This window comes from Macrobrachium nipponense, chromosome 48 (genome assembly GCF_015104395.2).
Source record: "Macrobrachium nipponense isolate FS-2020 chromosome 48, ASM1510439v2, whole genome shotgun sequence".
Taxonomy (NCBI): domain Eukaryota; kingdom Metazoa; phylum Arthropoda; class Malacostraca; order Decapoda; family Palaemonidae; genus Macrobrachium; species Macrobrachium nipponense.
Genome location: NC_087223.1, coordinates 6445408 through 6466538, shown reverse-complemented (window position 1 = coordinate 6466538; position 21131 = coordinate 6445408). Strand labels below are relative to the sequence as shown.

Sequence of the window (21131 nt, the reverse complement as noted above, 5' to 3'; positions counted from 1 at the left end):
GTTTCATAACCACAAAACATGGCCAACAAGAATATAGCAGAGTTCACATGGTACCAGTACTAATATCCAAGAACAATATTGATAAGAAAAATAAACGTCTTTCATTCAGATACAGAATTCTCAATCAACACAAAAAAACTACAAACCTGAATCAAAACATGAGGGAGATTAAGAGCACTTTTCTTTTTGTGGGAAATAGATATATGGATCCTCGTGGCTGGCATTGTTGACCCCCCTACTGAGCATCATCTTCAGTTCTTTTCCAAGTTCTTCCACATAAGCTGAAATAATCATACAATTAATAATTTGCTAAATTACACTCTTATTGCAAAAACACATTCAATATACCATCATTTTTTAACATCTATGAAGATGTTGTAACAGGATTTACAAAATGTCTGCAGTTTTCAAGAGGTACTCACATGGATGCCAAGAAAAATATTAGAAAATGACTGAATGCGCCAGAATTCACAATAATGCCTTGGTACTGTAGCCAACCAGTCACAAGGATTCAATTATAGAGAAGTGTATAGGAAATCAAAAGTCAATATTAACATAGGATTCGATATACATAATATTAAACTATACAACAACTATAACAATCGCTTAGCAACAAGATAACCAACCAAATTAAAACCTTTCCACTACAACACAGATTTGAATGCAAATCTGAATTTGAGCTAGTGGCAAACAGATGGAACAACAAACAGAAGTGGTTACTTTAAGAACATTAAAATTAATTTTAGTATATTAGGATCCCCATCTGTAACAAAATACCTTAAACACTCCTTACTAGTGATATCATCAATGATTTCCGAGTAGATCTTCCGTGCCACATCCAAAAGTCCGTTGACATGACTCTTTATAGCATAACATCGCTGGGTCCTCATGGCTGCTGTACCTTTCACGAGACGAGCGTCTTCGTGCAAAACCTCCCGCAACAGGTCAAGAAGTTCCCTTAGGGCTTGGCTGTTCACTGCCTAGGAAATAAAAGTGCATAAGACACAAGGAGGTATGGTAAAACTTAATTTTGCTTAAAATATACATATATATCAATATACATATATAAATATATGACAACTACACCTCGGCAGATCAGTATTACTTTGCAATAACTTGGAACAATTACACATTTGAATCCTTTCCTAGAGGAATGGATCTACCACACCTATTTTTATTATAAAGTCACTGAAGTTTTGCTCTAAGTAATCATATAATCTAAACATTCAAGATTTCAAACACCATATACGTACCACCATATACGTACCTCCTTCACAGATGACAAAAGAGGGTCAGAAACGTCCTCTAAAGCCATCCTCAATGGGTCAAGCAACTCCAAAGTGTTCTTCAGGGCGATGACATAATTCAACCTAAGCTCACATCGTTGTTCTGTGTCCTTCATGAATAGTGACAAGTTTAAAATGTCCATCAATTAGCAAAAGTTTGTTGCTTATTCTATGCATTCTCTGTTTGTTCCGATACGTAATACAAACCATCGGTCCTTTAACAATAGGAAGTAGCTAGCGGCAGCTGGAACGGTCGTAAGCTTCGAACAAGGGGAGAACGGTAGTTAACTGCTTGTCCGATCGTCGCGCGCCGCGCGACTGGGAGGTAAACAAATCACTTTTGCTTTCGGCCGTGTGTGGGAAGGACGTGTTCGCCATCGCTCTGCCCGCTTGTCGTTTGCTTCATCTTTGAGTATTTGTTTTCTCTTTCTGTATATCAGGAGTGATTGTAAGTACTTTGTTCTCTATTCAATTGATTTGCAATGAGTGAATTAGAGGAGATTGAGATTTCACCCCCCCCCCCGCGCCCTCCAGTCGCCCGTAGAGTGTGTCCCCGGGCTTGGAGGGACGTAAATGTGGGGGGTTCAGGTCTTTTGTTGAGGTGGACCCCCACGAGGTTTGTTCTCGTTGTCGAGGGCGAGAGTGCTCCCGCAACGAGCCATGTATGGTTTGTATGAATTGGTCCGAGGCGCAGTGGGTGCTGTACGAGAGCCACATGGGAGGTCTTCAGATCCCCTCCATACATGAGAGGCTGAGAGCCACATGGGAGGTCTTCAGATTCCCTCCATACATGAGAGGCCGAGAGCCACATGGAAGGTCTTCAGTTTTTTCCTCTACTCAGGTGAGGCACATAGCCAGCTGAGAGGAAACAGGTTTGTATCCCGCACTTAATGAGTTTTGACCTTAGGGTAGAGGTGCAGGGAGTTTTTCCCTCCACATATGGGAGGCCTAGAAGGCCACACATGGGAGATTAGTTTGGACGAGTGACAAATGAACTTGAGACTGACCCACGTACTCAATTTATATTGACTGACAACTGGGGTACTGTGGAGGCTGCGGGGGGTAGATTTGAATTCCCCACTCCTTCCAAATTAATGTTGTTAATCGGGCTTGTTCAGGATGGGGTCCAGGGGGTGTATTGCAATATGAAGTTTTTATTGTAAAACTAATATTGTAATACCTACCTGAACACCTGAATGATTCCCACCCTCCTCCCCTCTCATACAGAGTTATTGAGTTATGATTGACGTGAGAGGGCAGGTGTGACCGGCCCGTGAGGCAGGGCTACCAGCGGTGGGCTGGTAACTAGGTAACGAGGGTGTTTGCCAGGAGATTGGCAGCACTGATCGTTTATTTTAACCAAAGATTTGGTAAATTTTTAATAAATGATGGTTCGGGCTGGTAAGTGACCAGGGCTTGTTCAGGTGTTCAGGTAGGTATTACAATATTAGTTTTACAATAAAAACTTCATTTTTATCTTTTTACTAGCATGGCAAACATTGCATAAAGGCCATCAATATACATGAATTTTTGTTTTAAATTAGATCAACATTACAAATCATCACAGCCGTCCATTAAGCCATAGGATACACTTTAAGTAAAGTGATCATATCCTTATATATTTTTATGTTTACTCATAATGAAAAATAACAAGGCAGGCATGAATACACCTTATTTATTGGAAAATATGATACAAAATTAGTAACAAAAGCAAACTATTTTTTTTATCGATATACATATTGTAAAAGTAAGTTTGGATTTGTCTTCATCTAATACCACCATAAGCAAAAGCCGGGTTTTACGCATGTTGATTTTACTGTGTGTGAAAAGAAAGAATACAGCTCTTTTCTTTGGTGATATACAAGTGTACTTGACAGTTCTGATTGTAGAAAACTGGGGCACTTCTACAGTTGGAGTTCTTGGCTCTTCCTCTAGTCAGTATCACGAGATTAATGGTGGTAGCCATCAGTTCTGATCTCCTCTCCATGGATGGGTTTAGTGGCAGGGAACCATTTCTTTTTCTTTGCAAACCAGGAAGTAGTATTTCTCTTAGCAGGGGGTCAACCCCTTTTAAGTAAGTAAGTGCTGTTTTCCCACCAAGAAGTAGTGATTTTATCAAAGTCAATGGGAATTCCTGAAGCATCATTATTTTGTGTTCAGGAACACCTAGGTCTCTGCAATGTCTGCAATAAATTGACCAACAGTTTGCAACTGTTACATAAAAAAAAATGAAGTCCATTTAATCCACACCTTTGAATTTTTTCTACTCTTAGCAGCTGCAGGACAGGGGATCATGATTGAAGCCTTAGCATTTCCATCAAAACTTTTACCCTCGTGCAGAGGTTCTGCTGATACAGATGTGGACAACAAAGTGACCGACTGCCTTTCCATCCATTTTACTACCCGTACCTCAACATCATTTACCAAAGCCTTATTTTCTTGATGTGTACTCCTTCCTTTCTTTTCCATAGCTTTGTCCTTAATCAAAGGATATACTGCTATACCTAGTAGTCTATTTATCCTAACAGTACCCAAACAATGTATCTGTTTCTTAGATAAGGAAGGTCATCAGATCAAGTGAAGTAACCCAATTTTTTAAGCATAGTAAGTGTTTTCTACCCACAGGTATATACTTGCTAAGTGCAAACGACACTCGACCTGGCTCCTAAGTCTGGTTCACCATTCACAGGTTGAATTAGTCCTTTGTATATCATGAAGTGATACATAATACCATCACTCCCTAAAATAATAAACCATTATAAACATAAGATTAAAATCCTTTCTGTAAAAGATCAGTTAGGACAACTAAACTCATGCTTAGGAACAATAAGAAATTATTATTCCACAAATTTTACAAATTGTAATTTTTGGCTTAAAAAAATATTTACCATAATCCAAACATTCGTCTTCACTCTCATTATCCAAGTCATTCATTATGAAAAATATGCCCTAAAGCTCACCTCTATGAAACCTAATGAAATTCATACCTGCTGATAAATCTTTTTTTTTTTTTTTGGCTCAAAGGACAAGGACAAATCAATGAAATCATCACGCTTGAAGAATCACATAAAAATGCATCTATTTCATGGGTTTCAGATCAGTTCCTCTTACAATTGTGACCAGTGTGATGCTATCTAAAGGATATAATTTTGTCAAGCACAAAACATGCATGTAGCTTTGTTGGTTACGAAAGCAAAAACGCCGAGAGATTTTACTAACGGCAATCGGCAGGCCACTAAACATTAGGGCCAGATGCTAGTTGCCATACACCGCTAGTATGAAGTGTTGCCACAACTCTAGTGTGATCAGTAGAATGTGACAAATTTGTTACTGTCGTCAGATGATTCCTGAGAACACATTACTGCTTGACTCAATAGTCTCATGCATTATGAAAGTGTCGTGCTTGTCATTATATAGGGTTAATTTATTGTTAATTAGTTTTATTTGTGAAAATTATTTTACTTCTCTGCATGCAACTAAAGGTGCTCTCTCTTTCAAGGTTTTTTTTCTTTTTTCAGTCACTACTGAGCTCAGAGCTGCCCTCCTCGGAAGACAGGGCCAATGTCCTTAAGTTCGTCAAAACAAACCCCACTGCCGTAGGAGCCCAGTCCCTTCACTTACTCTGCCTGGACCACTCCAGCAGATGGAGTACATGCTTGATCACTTCCCGCTTATTCTACTCCAGTATGGCAAGGTCAGGAGTGTACTTTTTTTTAACCTTGTGTCTTTTAATGCTGAAAGGAGTAATTAATTTGACATTGTCTTAATACTGAAAGGAAAATATGACATTTTTGGGCATAGATCTTCATTCATTTTAAATGCTTGAAATTATATCATTTTGTATGGCATAGTAATTCTATTTCATTAATTTCAAATGCTGAAAATATATTTAGTAACATATGACCTTTTTTGGGCATAGGTCTATCCATTTTGTAGGGCATAATTCAATTTGCATTCATTTTAAATGTTTGAAATTTATTATGACCTTTTTCTTGAGGTCTTTCATTTTGTATGGCATAATTCAAAGGCTTTAAATTTACGTACGTATCCATTTCCTTATAGGACGTGTACGATACCCCGATCGAGTGGGTGGATCTTGTGTCCGCTCTGATCAATCACAAAGCAGGTCTGCCCTCAAGCGACCCACCACATCAAGTCTATTCGGATGTTTTGAATGGTAAGGTCAATGGTTAAAGTGGTTCCCAAAGCTTCTTAGTACGTAACTTATTTTGCTTAACTTCTGCTTACGTGAAGTTCAGAAATGTACGTATCTATTTCTGCCCATTTCTGGTAGACAATAAATAATTCTTAACTGTAATTATTGACACGTCTTTGAAACCTAATTCACCGTTTATGCTTCTTTACTTTTATCTAAGTTTTTTTTTTTACTCTAAACCTAGAATCTAATTTACCTGTTTTTTTACTCCAAACCTGTAACCTAATTTACCAGGGTTTTTTTCATGAAATCTAATTTACCAGAGTTTCTGACACCTTTGTAATCTGATATACCACAGTTTTTAACACTTTAGGAATCTTAATTTACCTGTATGTATAGATTTTGTCATTAGTGGAATCTACCTAGTTTTTACACTATGTACCAGTTTACACTTACTGGTATCTAGTTTACCAAGTATTTGACACTACTTCTGGGTATCTATTTTACCAAGGTATTTGACACTACTTCTGGGTATCTAGTTACCAAGGTATTTGACACTACTTCTGAAATCTAATTACAAAGAGTTTTCAACACAAAGATCCAAACTACTAAGAATCTTTAATCCTTTTGGAATCTATTTTACATGAATTTTTGCCACTTCTTCTGGAGTCAAATGTATGGTTTTTTTTTTTTTTTTTTTTTTTGACAATTCTGTAATCTAATTGATCCAACTTTTCCAGACGTGTTGAGCGAACTAGTAGCCACGTCTCCTCTGGACGTGTTCCTCCGAATAATTCCCAGCACCCACCACGAGGAGTTGCGGAACTCCATTCGACAGTGCCACTCCGCTGCATTGGCCACCTATCTGCGTTCATCATTGATAACATACGCAAACAACTTGTTGGCGCAGATGGCCAAGTAATTTGTAAGACCTGTTTTTTTTTTTTTTTTTTTTTTTTCTTTCTTTTTTTTTTCAGTTACATACAAGTGACATCCCATGCAGGTACGATAATAAGATTGTTTATTTGGTTGCCAGATACACAAAGGTGCCACATTGCATTTATGTAAGTCATAGCATTCAGAATCTCATCCTTTTTGTTATCACCTGAATTACAGTGTTCTAATAATTCTAGTCTTACTTAGGTGTATATAAGTATTTAAAATTTTAAGTTTAAAGTAATCTCCTCCTTTTTTTTTTTTTTGTTTCTTTTCATTATGGTTTGAGTCATAAGGTGCAGTTAATTTTTACCATTTACCTATTCAGGTAATATAAGATTATGTCAAATAGCTAATGACCTGTTATGTTTTAAATCAGATACGTTTATTGTAGAGTTAGAGAATTAAATACGTTGATTTTTCCTTTGCTTTAATTCAAATAGCTTGTCTGCACAAATTGGGTACTAGCTTTTAAGTGTCACTTTATATGTTAAATTATACTTTAGTTTGTTCTGTATTGGCTAAGTTACAGTGCAAGTTAGTTAGTGTTGGGTCCTTTCTAAATGTTAATGTTTTACTTCCATTCAACTTAACTTTACCAAACATATTTATCAGTTTTTATACTCAATTTCCTGTCTCCTATCTAGTCATACTTTTGAACCCTTGTTGAATTTAATTTTTTTTTCTTTTGTGTGACTACATTATATTTTGTTTCAGTTATAAGCTCAAAACTGCAGAAATCATAAGCACAGTTATTTTTATGTTTTTATTGTTTGTGTTAATCAGTTCCTGGAGTAAATATAATTAAATTTGTATACCTATGCAAATTTTGTTACTTATAGTCAACTTTACAGGAGTTTTGACATCTGCTTAATCACTTTCAAAACTTAAATGATAGTGGAACTAACTAGTCTACTTTTGAAAAGAAATTACACTTCTTTCTTTTGAAATTTATGTAGAATTCATGAATGTGCTCCAGTTGACACAAAATGTTCTTATTTTGAAATTTTAATATTTTCTGTGTATAAATGTCATACCTTATTGTCCAAGATGAAATGATGCACTCTAGTCATTGTTATCTTTGCGGGGATGAATGGGATACACTATCTCCACATTTTTTGTCTTTGTACTTTCTACCTAGTACAATTCTTCAGCTAAATTTTTCCTGTATCTTCCAGGCCACTTCACGGTTTTTGTCTTGCTACTTCCACAATGTTATTTTTTTAAGCCAAGCAGTTATCTTCAGTTCTCAAAAGCTCCATTGCTTTAGTCAATGTCAGCAGCCTACAAGTGGTTGGTTATGTTAAGTCAACCTTGTCATCTCAACTAGAGTTTGCAAAAGGCCCAGCCATGCCAAGGATATTGACAGACTGAAGGACCAAGAGATGGTATCCTTGAATGGACTGATATCTGGAAGGCACCAATCTAGTGTTTTCAGAGCCAAACAAAACTTTGAGAGTTCATGACTGAAGCAAACGTAGGCTATACTTCTAATCAAGAACTAATAAGGAAGCATCAGAGACACCATCTTGTAGAGCATAAAGTTTGTCAAGTGATTTCCCTTCATAATCTTTCACCAGAAGAGCCTGCCCTGTGAAGTAACTTCAAGGATGCTGTTTTTATTTTCTTCTTTTGATCATGTCTTGTGATCAACTTCAGAAAAATTATGCAAAAGATGGTAGTCTCTTGCTCCCAGACTGGTAATAATTTGCCATTGGCAATGCCTGATTGAAGTACGTTTTCATATTTATGTTCTCAAGACATGTTGGATGGTCTCCTTAGGCAGTCTGCAGGTTTTCACTTCAGTCTTACCAACGACTAACATTATATGCTCAAGAATCAGTTCTCCTTTCATCTCTGTCTGTAGACTTCACTCTACATTTTATGGTCCATCAACCTTTGATTCGCTTGTTGACCTCCTGCAATATCTTCTGAAGGACTGGCTATGTTGACCTGTTACAATTTATGTCCAAGGTAGGGTTGCTTCGACTTGCTACAATTGCACCGCTGTTGAAGGGTAGGACTATGGCTATCATTGCTAAAAACTGTTGAAGGGAAGAACTCTGCCAGTTTGCTTCATTCCGACGTGAGATGAGTTCTAAGCAGCTGTAGACCTTGTTCCAATTGTAACTCCCAAGCAGATTTGATCCTTCACCTTAAGAGACAATTCTGAACATTAGTTGACCTGCAGCTCGCTTGTCCAAGAGTTGAGAGCCATTAACCAGCTACTCTCGCTCTTTAATCCTGTCCATGACCTTGTAGCCCAATAGCACCCTATTTCCCCACTAATTTCTTTTGCCAAAGGAATTCTCTCCTCCTGCTTGTCAGCTTGCTCAGTGGCTGTCCAAGACTGGGGTTGCAGCAGCGTGTAAAATATGATCTTCATTTAGTCATTTCCTCCTGAAAGTAGATACTATATTAATAATCATGAAGACAAGAACTTGATGGAAATCAATTCGGGATATACCTAAAAATATGGTAAAGGAAAACTGCACATAATGCAACTTGGAAAAGGCTGGACATGAGCAGCTTTATTTGTTTTCAATATTTAAGCTGTAGTGACAGTGGTAACACTAATCATGCAAAATAAAGTATGCATTCCAAAAACTTCCTAAATAATTTTCTTCCAATGAATGAGTCTTGTAGCCAACTAAACTGCCTAACAGTAGCATAAAATAGTTGTATAGCCAAACTACAACTAAACTGCCTAAACAGTAGCATAAAATAGTTGTATAGTCAACTAAACTGTTTAGCAATAGCATGAAATAGTTGTAAAGCTAAGTGTTGAATATAAAAAATGGTCAATGCTTTTCTTTTTCACAAGAAAATGACTCGTTACAGAAAATGGCAATTATGTTAATGTGCCTCTTTACCCTGTAGATTGTCATATCCTGTGCATGGGCCTTCCTAAACCTTCTGCACTTTTAAAGATGACTAGAGCATAGTATATATATTTCTCTTGACAATATTGCAAAACAATGGTTTTTAAGGACCTCTGAAAACCTATTTTATTGTGATCTTTTAATGCTGTTTTGTCAAATGTATTATTAATGTAATGTTTCTTCATAGCCTATATAATATTTATTAAAACATGTCTGTTATATATCTGGTTTTTGTTTAACCTGAACACAACTTTAATAGGCAAATTTGAAGATTGGTTTCTATTATAATCCTATAAAACTACATAATTTATATAGTTTGATTAAACTACCTATAATCCTAAAGAGCATATATAGGTGGTTACACAAGGATTTGGCAGATTTAACTTCTTTAAACTTATTATAGCATATCATAACACTAATCAACATTTAATTAAAACTTCACAGTTATGTTTACATTTTTCCTCAAAACAAGAACAGAAGTCACAAAAAACTCACAATAGAGTGTAACATCTCCTTGGCACTGGCAATAAAGAACTGGGATGCTGTTGTATATATCTTGCTATCTGAATCAGTTCTACCTTGAAAGTATTGATAAGCAATGCTATATAATACATAAACTCATCTGTACTGAAAATAAAATATAAAATAGTAGCCATTCAAAATAAAATACAAAATTCCTGACCATTAACCCTGTTTGCTGATTAGAATAAGTTAGTGTTCCTCACATCAAACTTTTAACTCATTGCTAATTCTTGTCAAATTAGGAAATTACCAGTTACTGCATAACCGATAACTGCTGGCAACAGCAGGAGACAGCTTGAAGCATGCACAACTAAAACTATGGAGTCAAGCCCAAAGTGATGAATGTCTGCAGCACATTAATCAAATTACGTACCTATTAAAAGACTTATCATAATTGGGTTAACACTTTTATCCCTTTTAAAAATAAAAGCACCATATACATTTTCTCAAAATAATAATGCATTCTTGCACTAAACGCAAGTAAACTATGCAACTTTGGAAGAATTGTTAAGAAATCAATACCATCTACAGTAAGTTATTACAAAAACCACAAAACAAGAGTTCATTTTGTATACTTTCAGATCCTTTTTGATCTTGCAGCTCTCTTAGCTGCTCATTCAATACAAAACAATACAGAATTTTTGCACTTTCTTGCAAGAAGAATTTCGTGCACGTAGTACCAGGAAGAATTTTGTGAACTTAGTACAAAGAAGAATTTTGTGCACCTAGTAGTACCAAGAATAATTTGATTAGTACAGTACCCAGAGGAATTAATCTGCACCTAGTACCAATAATTTCGTGCACTTAGTACCAAGAAGAATTCTGTGCACCTAAACTGCACACATTCATCAAAAGAAACTACTCTTTCAGATGAACCTGTTCCATAAATTGTTGGAGAAGGAACTGCAACTTTGACTTAACCTCAACTGTGCTGCCTTCAACTAGACCAGACCTCAAGGATTCACCCCCACTGTCATCTTTAGCATGATTAGCGATGCTAGAGTGGTTAACGCTGGCGGAATTGAGCAAAGCATCACTCGGAGCATGAGAAGAGCCACTTTCCTCTTCTTTAGAGCCATGCAAAGGCGAAGGAGAGATGGATGTTGTGGCTTCCGAGAGCTTCAAAAGCTGGTGTGCCAGGTGGTATACTGCTCGATACCTTGAGGTCCGGTTGTCCGATTCACTTGTTATCTGAAATAAATGTTCAGAATGAACTAAATTGTTTTAGGTGTGGTGTGACGTGATGTGGTTAGCAGTCTAACCATAATCAATAGGTCTAACGATGGCACCTAATATTCTTTTAAAAAGTATTACTGATAATCCCTAATAATAATCTACTTGTCAACGAACTCTTGGGATAAAGAACTACTGAATCACATAGTAGAATACTTATAGGAAGTATATGGACCAAATATAAACAAAGTGAGGCTTTCATCTTTGGACAAATTACTTTTCTGACAACTGAACACAGCAAAATTATGCTTTCTTTATGTTGGTGTAAATTATAAAGGCCTTGCACAGCAAACTGAGTAACCAGTAAATCTTAAAAACAGTACACAAAAAATAATTACACTGCCATCATTCTATAAGAAGTGGAAAAGAGCACACAAGACTGAAAACTTTAGGAAAATTAATAAAATAATATCTTTTTGGCAATAACGTTCATAAAGATATGCGTAGTAATCATGATGAATAACAGAGTCAACATCAAACCTGAGAGGCTGGTTCCATAGTCATGGCAAGTTCCTCTGCTCTGCTCACGATGTTTCGAGGAATTGCCGTACTTTTGCCAGAGCAATGCCATAATGAGTTGCTTGTGTTACACCAGGACGCACAACATTGAGTGAGCTTCAAAGCGTCCGTCAGTGGCTTCTTCGTGCTCCAAGTGATAGCTGGAGGAAATAATGGAGCTTTTGTTGGTACAGTTAATCAAAATCATAACTGCAGAATTAATGAAGGTTTTGTTGGTACACTTAATAGAATTAATAATTGGAGGGAATAATGAAGCTTTTGCTGGTACAGTTGATCCAAATCAAAACTAAGAAATAAATCTGCTTTCACTGTTACACTTAATCAAATCATCTCTCAAGAGCTTCTTGAAAACTTCTCAGCAGAGTAGTAAAGAAAACTTGAGCTACTGTTATATTAACTAATTAACGAATGAAAGAAGCATGTAACTAAACCCTTTTCAGTTGACCTCTGCCTATTAGCAGTTCTAGATTCAAAGATTTTCTGTGTGTATTTTTATTTTTGTGACTAAATACATTTTTCATGACAAACTATAATATATGCAGCTGTATTTGTTGTTTGAATTATCAAAAGAGGCAGTTATAAGCATTTTTGGAGGGGTGACAATTACCTGCGGATATTAACTATTCACTGGAGGTTGTGGTCTTTATCCCCCGCAAATCCCAGAGGTCGACTCTAGTGTCATAACTGTCTAAAGATATATGCTACTTGGCTACTTGGTGATGCTTGGATACGAATCGGCAAGCTTCATTTTGGCAGCAAAATAAAAACTTGAGATATTGCCATAAAAATGCATTCATGAATAAAGTAAGCATGCAAACAGGGACTCCCTTTAGTGTCCAAAACTGTCTATCCGAGATATATGCTTACTTAGTGACGCTCGGATACAAATCTGCAAGCTTCGTCAGGAAGAGTGTGTGCGTTGCCAACACCGTCGGTACTTTCGCCACTATGAGCATCTCCATCACAGCCCAGGCTAGACTTCCGCCCCTCCTCTATGGATGTCCCGGACCCTAGTTCGTCCAGCAGGACTAAGGAGTCGTTATTTGCCCCACCAAGAATGTAGGCAACATCGCTCATCTGGAAAACCTTTGAGTTCTTAAAAATAATCATCATAATAACTTATAATGTGGCTATAAAAGTTTGCTTATGAAGACTTTCTTGAAATGCTACATATACAATACTTATCAATGTTCTTCAGACTTTCTTTATAAACTGATTAGCCTTTCTTACCTGAACTTGGAAAGTAGAAGCATTATTTTCCAGAGAATCTTCAGATCCCAAGTGCGTGAAAAGTTGGCGAATGAGCTTGAGTGAAGCAAAGTCTGCTGGTACAAAACTTCCGAGCTTCAAACAAAACAGAACAATCACAATTAAACTTCATGAATTACACAGCTTCAAAATAAATCTCAAAATAAACTTCACAGAACATGAAACCTAAATGTTCATGATTACATAACCAAAGACATACATATCTTGAAACTACAACAAATTTTTAAACACAGACCTGGGCCAGGATCTGAATTAAAGCAATCTGTCGCAAGTACGTGCTCTTTCCACTCATGTTGGGTCCAGTGAGTACCATGACACAACTTTCAGAGCTCAGATACTGAAAAAATTAAAACATTGCATAAATACATAATTACATAATTATAATATATATATATATATATATATATATATATATATATATATATATATATATATATATATATATATATATATATTATATATATATATATATATATATATATATCTCATATATCTATATATCTATATATCTATCTCTCTCTCTCTCTCTCTCTCTCTATATCTATATCTCTCTCTCTCTCTCTCTCTCTCTCTCTCTATATCTTTATATATCTATATCTATATCTATACTATATCTATATCTATAATCTATAATCTATAATCTATAATCTATAATCTATAATCTATAATCTAATAATCTATTATCTATTATCTATATATATTATCTATATCTATATCTATATCTCCTCTCTCTCTCTCTCTCTCTCTCTCTCTCTCTCTCTCTCTCTCTCTCTCTCTCTCTCTCTCTCTCTCTCTCTCTCTCTCATATATATATATATATATATATAATATATATATATATATATATATATATATATATATATATATATATATATATATATATATATATATATATATATATTATAAGTATAAATAAGTATATAATTATACTTCAAGTTTCTAGAAACACCTTTTGAAATGTTAGAGAAAGGGAGAGAGAAATTTGCCTAAATAGACAAACCCTCCAGTTACAATGCTTCATAAAAGATAAATCTTTCATGAAATATATGAACTTAAATGTTAAAAAACTAAATCTCCACCAACTATCTTGTTATCCTGTACTGGTCCTGAGGATATTTTCTGAATGGAATGAAATTGAAAACTAAACAACAACCAGCTCAAGAGAAACAAGGGGTCAAGGGGAATCGCATAAATTAAAAAGACAAAGCTCTTGTGTGCTTTGAAAGTACTGCAAGAACTTTATTATGACCTGTGGTATGACAAGGTACAAGGTGGAGGTGTCCCCACACAAATTACATCAATACCAAATCACTTACAATGCATGAGCCCTTAAAGAGACATCGATAACGGTGACTAAAATTACTATAAGTGATCTATGCTAATTCAGAATACCTAGTATACAATACAAGGGAGTATACTGAGCTACACGAAATACAAAAATCCTTTAACTAAATACAGGGGGTCCTCGAGTTACGACGTTGATCCGTTCTTACGATGCATCGTAACACGAATTTCAGCGTAAGTCGGAACATTGAAAAATACCACATGATTTAATGTAAATACCTATCAATAACAACGAGAGAACAATTCCTTACCTTTATTAGTTTGATTGGCTTGCACACTGGAGAGGAAGCTGCGGTGCTGGAGAGACTGGGGGAGGTTAGTGAAGAGAAAAAGAACCTCCAGAAGTTGCTGGAGATGCTGAGGCAGATGATTCTTGAGGTGAGGCAAATGATTCTAGAGTTGAGGCAGAACATTCTAGTACTGGAGATGCTGAGGCAGGTGATTCTTGAGGTGAGGCAGATGTTGGGGCAGGTGAGTCTTTAGGTGAGGCAGAACCTACAGAAGGTGCTGGAGATACTGGGGCAGGTGAGTCTGGGTTAGCAGAACATTCAGAATGCTGGATTAGCAGAGGCAAGGTGACCTGAGGGTACAGCAAATCTGGAATGTTAGAGGGTACAGGATCTTCTGCAGGCCTCTCTTACCTTCTTAAAATACTGCTCCAGGTTAGTCTGAACAGAGAGCGACCTCTTTTCATCCAAGATCTCCTTGTAACACTGCATCAAATCCATGACGCCTCTGGAAACCCTAGTGAACCTGTCCAAGTTGGGATCCTGAGCCTCAAAAGTTGACAACGCTTGCTGCAACTGTGCAAAACCTCTTATCAAGTCCTGCCTTGTGAAAGCCTTAGCTCTGGGGTGGGTGTTTCTTCTTCTTCCTCTATTATCTGCTTCTCCATTTGTATCAGGTCCTCAGCAGATAACTCCTCGCCATGAGACTCCAGCAGCTCTGTAACATCATCAACCTCCATCTCCAAATTGATTTCCTTACTCAGGCAACAACGTTCTTGACAACTAGCTGAACTGTGTCCTCAAACCCATGGAAATCATTCACAAATTGAGGACAAATTTTCTTCCAGACACCATTCATGTTGTTTGCTTAACCTCCTCCCAGGAATTAGCAATGTTCTTTACAGCATCAAGGATGTTGTAGGATTTCCAAAAGTCCTTCAGAGTCAAGTCCTTCTTGGTTTCAGTTGCCTGTAAAGCCATAGCAATTGTCCTTCGTAGGTAGTAGGCCTTGAACAGCAATCACTCCTTGGTCCATAGGCTGTAAAAGGGCCGTGGTATTAGGTGGAAGGTAAACCACCTTGACATTAGGGTTGAAGTCTCCCAGCTGGGCAGGGTGTCCAGGGGCATTGTCCAGCACTAGCAACACCTTAAAGGGGATCCCTTGGAGGCGCAATACCGCTCCACACTTGGCACAAAATGGTTTACGAACCAGTCCTCAACACTGCAAGTGTCACCCATGCCTTCTTGTTGGACTTCCAAATTACTGGTAGTTGACCCTTCCAAATGCCCTTGAGTGCCCTTGGATTTTTCTAGCCTGATACACCAACAAGGGCTTCAGTTTGAAGTCGCCAGCAGCATTACCCCCAAGAAGTAAAGTTAGCCTCTCCTTGCTGGCTTTATGACCGGGTGCTGACTTCTCCTCCTTGGCGATGTAAGTGCGGTTAGGCATACGCTTCCAAAACAAACCTGTCTCGTCTACGTTAAACACTTGCTGAGCAGAATAACCCCCCTCCTTAATTATCTCAGACAACGCTTAGGAAATTCACTCGCTGCTTTCTCATCCCCACTAGCAGCTTCACCTTGCAATTTAAGGTTATGGTAATTGGCCCGAGCCTTAAATCGCATAAACCAACCCCTACTAGCCACAAACTCTTCACTTTCACTTCCCTCCCCCTTTTCTTTTTTCAACGCTTCAAACAATCTTTTCGCCTTCTCCTGAATCACCATAAGGCTGACTGGGATACGCCGTTGATTTTGTTCTTCCAACCAAAGCACCAATAACCTTTCCATTTCAATTATTAGACCACTACGCTGCTTAGTTATCACTGTCGCTTTCATAGGAGCAGATCCTTTCACATGTTCAACGATGCGCTCTTTATCTTTGATAATGGTAGCAACGGTCGAACGGCTAAGGCCAAGCGAGCGGCCAATGTTTGTTGGCGTTTCTCCCTTCTCGGATCGCTTTATAATGTCCACTTTAACTTTCCATGGTGATGGCCTTTCTTTTCTTCGATGCACTACCATCAGAAGAGTCCGCCTTGCGCTTGGGAGCCATAACAAAGAGCAAAAAGTTACAAAAACGATACAACCACGAGGGAGAGAGAGGCAGTGTAAACCAACCAAAATGGCGTATGGACGAGGACTGAGCGTAGCGAAGCGACGCCGTCCTCTCCCCCACAAAGCGTATTCTTCCGCCGTGCGCCTGGAACTAGTTCGCGTTTGTTTACGTTGCTTACGACGCTAAACCGCGTAAGACGGAACGACGCAAAATATTATATATTTTTATGGGGCAGCGTTCGTAACCACGAAACATCGTAAGTCGAGACCAGCGTAACCCGAGGACTTACTGTATATAGTACCTGAACCTTAAATTCCCCAATATGTCAACAAGAAAAATTACATTACACTCCACAGTATTATTTGCCACAGGATCAACAGAAGTAAGAACATCCAGAATTGGATGTCGACCTCCCTATGGCCCAGGGTTGGCGAAAACTCTGGCCGCACCCACGAGCCTACAGATGCAGCATGCGAGAGTGCAACCACAAGATCCAGAGTCGATACTGCTTCTCCTAGGGCGTGGAGGGACCCAATTCTTCCACGGGCTTCTACCAGCATTTCTACAACAATCCTGTGAGATATCATGTTAAAAATGCTTTTTATTATTCTAATTATAATTATGAAGCTTTTAAACTACCTATAACTAAAATTCCTAGGCTCACACACACACACATACCAGATCTTGTTCTTACATGAGGAGTGAAAGTTTAAGAACCTGATGGCTTTCATGAATGAGGAGAATGTTAACAGATTAAAAGGAGCCACACCAGAATGTTGGAACTTACCAAAACATAAAAGATTTATATGCTTTATTTCATAACTTAGTTCTTACTTAACTTTGCAACTCTTACTCTCTGCACTAGAACTTTCAGCCTACTTAAAAATTAGCTCTCTATCGGTACTTTACTTTCCCAGCAAGAGAACTGATCTGACTTGCACTTAAAAAATGAACTCACACATTACTCATGACGAGGATCTCTCTCAATGTGTCCCTTGAACGCTGATCTAACTGGTAGAGCTGTTCAGTAGTGCAAGTGATGCAGCCTTTTCCACGCTGAACCTGAGAAGATTTTATGTAGAGATGTTAAAACAGGACCCGAATAGAAAAAAAGCTTATGTGGACAACTACAACATGGAATAGTTATTCACCGGTTTGAATTGAAATGAAATTGACAATACAGGCAGTCCCCGGGTTACGACGGGGGCGGGGGTTCTGTTCTTGAGACGCGTTGTAAGCCGAAACATCGTCAAAAAACCCTAAGAAAACCTTACTTTTAATGCTTTGGGTGCATTGAAAACTATGTAAACTGCATTCTTATTGCATTTTTCATCAAAAAAACCTTCAAATATTGATTATTTTGCATTTTTGGTGTCATATTTCATCTGCCAGATCAGCGTTTCTAGGCGTCGTAACCCTGGAAATAATTTCTGATGAATATAATTGAAAAGCGTCGTAACCTCGGAACGTCGTAAGCGAGACCGTCGTAACCCGGGGGACTGCTTGTATAAGGTTTTTTGAAAGCTGCAACAGGAGGAAAAACTTGAAGCAGTTGCACTACGAATCAACTGTTAGGAGAGGTTGGAAAGTAAGATGGAGGAAAGAGAATATGAAAGGAGGTAAAGCAAAAGGAATGAGAGGAGTTGCTGAAGGGAAGCCGCAAAGATCCTCAAGTCATACAGTGGACCCCCCGTATTCGCATTCTCCAGATTCGCGGACTCACACATTCGCGGATTTCTCTCGGGAACGTTTCCCTGCATTATTCGTGGAAAATTTGCGCATTCGCAGTATTTTTCTATGAGAAATATCCACAAATTCCTGGTTTTTTTTAATGAATTTCATCATAAAATGCACTTTTTGTGATAAAACTATTAAAAAAACCAAGTATGAAAATTTTTAGTGGATTTTTCTTGAGTTTTAACTAATAAAATAGGCTGTTTTTAGCATTTTCATAGGGGTTCCAAAAATTCGCGGATTCTAACTATTCGCATCCCCCGCGAATATGGGGGACCACGGTATACCTAAAAATGCATCGCACGAGGTTCACTGATGGCACTAACCCCCAAAGGATTACTGTACTATATAAAACGTATGCTAAAACTAAATGTAGGTTAATATACAGCCATCATGAACAGGAAATTAAACTTTATTACCAAACCAATGAAACAAATGGTATATTTTATATGCATTAACAATGAATTATAGTTACAAACAACTAAAGTTCCTGAACTTTAGTCATAATTTTTGCATAATTACCACAAACCTGAGTACTAAACTGAAATTCATTGCTTTAGAAAATAAATCAAGAAACAACAACTGTACAATACTTTGGAAGAAGTTTAAGTAAATGAACTAATGTACAATGTCATAAGAATTATGCAAAGCAATATCTGTCCTTTGTGTGAAAACTAAAGTAATGGATTATATGAAAAAAAAATCTTAAAACAATAAAGTTTCATAACCACAAAACATGGCCAGCAAGAATATAGCAGAGTTCACATGGTACCAGTACTAATATCCAAGAACAATATTGATAAGAAAAATAAACGTCTTTCATTCAGATACAGAATTCTCAATCAACACAAAAAAACTACAAACCTGAATCAAAACATGAGGGAGATTAAGAGCACTTTTCTTTTTGTGGGAAATAGATATATGGAATCCTCTGGCTGCATTGTGACCCACCCTGAGCATCATCTTCAGTTCTTTTCCAAGTTCTTCCACATAAGCTGAAATAATCATACAATTAATAATTTGCTAAATTACACTCTTATTGCAAAAACACATTCAATATACCATCATTTTTTAACATCTATGAAAAGATAAAGATGTTTAACAGGATTTACAAAATGTCTGCAGTTTTCAAGAGGTACTCACATGGATGCCAAGAATATATTAGAAAATGACTGAATGCGCGAGAATTCACAATAATGTCTTGGTACTGTAGCCAACCAGTCATAATGATTCAATTATACAGAAGTGAATATGAAATCAAAAGTCAATGTTAATATAGGATTCGATATACAAAATATTAAACTATACAACAACTATAACAATTGCTTAGCAACGAGATAACCAACCAAATTAAAACTTTTCCACTACAACACAGATTTGAATGTAAATCTGAACTTGAGCTAGTGGCAAACAGATGGAACAACAAACAGAAGTGGTTACTTTAAGAACATTAAAATTAATTTTAGTGTATTAAGATCCCCATCTGTAACAAAATACAGCGGTACCTCGACATACGAAAGGCTCAACTTACGAAAAACTCGAGATACGAAAGCAAATACGAAAACTTTTACTGCTCTACATACGAAAATTGCTCAAGTTACGAAAGGTTGTTACTGTAAAGTCCCGAGATTCGCCCGGACCACCAAGAAAAATGTTAAAACTCCTGCGCCGCCAACTGAGTAAACTCGCCACCATCCTCCCGCTCTCCCATTGGTTCCTGATGCTAGTCACCCCATAAGATCCTGCTCTCCTATTGGTCAGCATCTACCCCTTGTGCTTTAAGTATTCTATTGGTAAAAGGATGCTGTAAATTGAAACTTATTCATGCAATACATTTAATAAAAAAAACATTAGGTAAGATAGAATAAAGAATAGAAATGTAATGGTTATTATACTGTTTGGTAGTTTCAGTAGTTGAAGAGAGATAATGAAAATTTATGGCTTACTGTGTACTAGGAAAAGTGATTGCTTGGCGATCGTTCGATACTCGTAAGTGCTGGATGTAAACAGAAGTTTGGAAGCTTTTTTTTTTTTTTTTTTTTTTTATATAGTTAATGATTAATTAATAATTATTTGAAATGAGTACATACTGATTATTTATATATTTTATTGGCATATTCTAAGCTTTTAGCTTCTTAGGTTTAGATGTCAAAATCATAGACTAGTAGGCTACAGTAGCAACCGCTAACATAGGCTAGGCTTATTGCTAAGGGACATATGCTAAAGTCCCAATATATGCAGTAAAAATGGGGGTTAGAACATTAAACATTCAGGGCAGTTGAATATTACTCAAGGTATGTACAGTATTTTGCCTTTTTGGAGTCATATTTCTTCCGTCGGATTGTGTCGTAACCCTAGAACATGTGTTGTAGGCCTGGAATATAATTTACTGGGGTGTTTTTGTAGGGCTTGGAATGGATTAGGCATTTTTACATGTAAAATGCGGTTTCAAGATACGAAAAACTCATGATACGAAGGCCGCCTCGGAACGGATTAATTTCGTATCTCGAGGTACCACTGTACCTTAAACACTCCTTACTAGTGATATCATCAATGATTTCCGAGTAGATCTTCCGTGCCACATCCAAAAGTCCGTTGACATGACTCTTTATAGCATAACATCGCTGGGTCCTCATGGCTGCTGTACCTTTCACAAGACGAGCGTCTTCATGCAAAACCTCCCGCAACAGGTCAAGAAGTTCCCTTAGGGCTTGGCTGTTCACTGCCTAGGAAATAAAAGTGCATAAGACACAAGGAGGTATGGTAAAACTTAATTTTGCTTAAAATATACCAAATTTGTAACTAATTTGTATTTTTCATAACTAACAAACCTGAGGTCTTAACATTAGGATTTACTAGCGCCAAGCTGGAAACCGGTAGAATTAAAATTACACTTGTGAGATCCAGGGACTAATGGCATCTATACCAGGTCACGGGGCATGTATACCCAGAATGCCCACGGCT

General features: G+C 37.3%; 2 protein-coding genes, 1 long non-coding RNA gene and 1 pseudogene across 3 annotated transcripts in view; 1 reads left to right on the top strand and 3 right to left on the bottom strand.

Annotated features, from left to right (window-relative positions):
- The window catches only part of LOC135205010 (BLOC-2 complex member HPS3-like), a 167799-nt gene that overhangs the window by 49483 nt on the left and 97185 nt on the right, over positions 1-21131 (bottom strand).
- Positions 169-3755, bottom strand: LOC135204919 (mutS protein homolog 4-like). Its single transcript, XM_064235173.1, has 4 exons — positions 3537-3755; positions 1268-1396; positions 794-980; positions 169-281 (listed from the first exon to the last, which is right to left on the bottom strand). Exons 1-4 carry the CDS (start codon positions 3753-3755, stop codon positions 169-171), a joined length of 648 nt encoding a protein of 215 aa, XP_064091243.1.
- On the top strand, positions 4783-7054 carry LOC135205008 (uncharacterized). Its single transcript, XR_010312397.1, has 3 exons — positions 4783-4980; positions 5349-5463; positions 6183-7054. It is a non-coding gene; the product is annotated as an uncharacterized LOC135205008 (long non-coding RNA).
- Positions 8567-21131, bottom strand: part of LOC135205009 (mutS protein homolog 4-like) — a 43257-nt pseudogene continuing 30692 nt past the window's right edge.

Excerpts from the sequence above, each read along its gene's own strand:
- LOC135204919 (XM_064235173.1), bottom strand. The coding sequence starts at position 3,755 with ATGGAAAAGAAAGGAAGGAGTACACATCAAGAAAATAAGGCTTTGGTA. Across the intron at positions 1,397-3,536 it reads AGAGTAGAAAAAATTCAAAG|GACACAGAACAACGATGTGA; the intron begins GTGTGGATTAAA and ends CTATTCATGAAG. Across the intron at positions 981-1,267 it reads TTTTGTCATCTGTGAAGGAG|GCAGTGAACAGCCAAGCCCT; the intron begins GTACGTATATGG and ends TTTATTTCCTAG.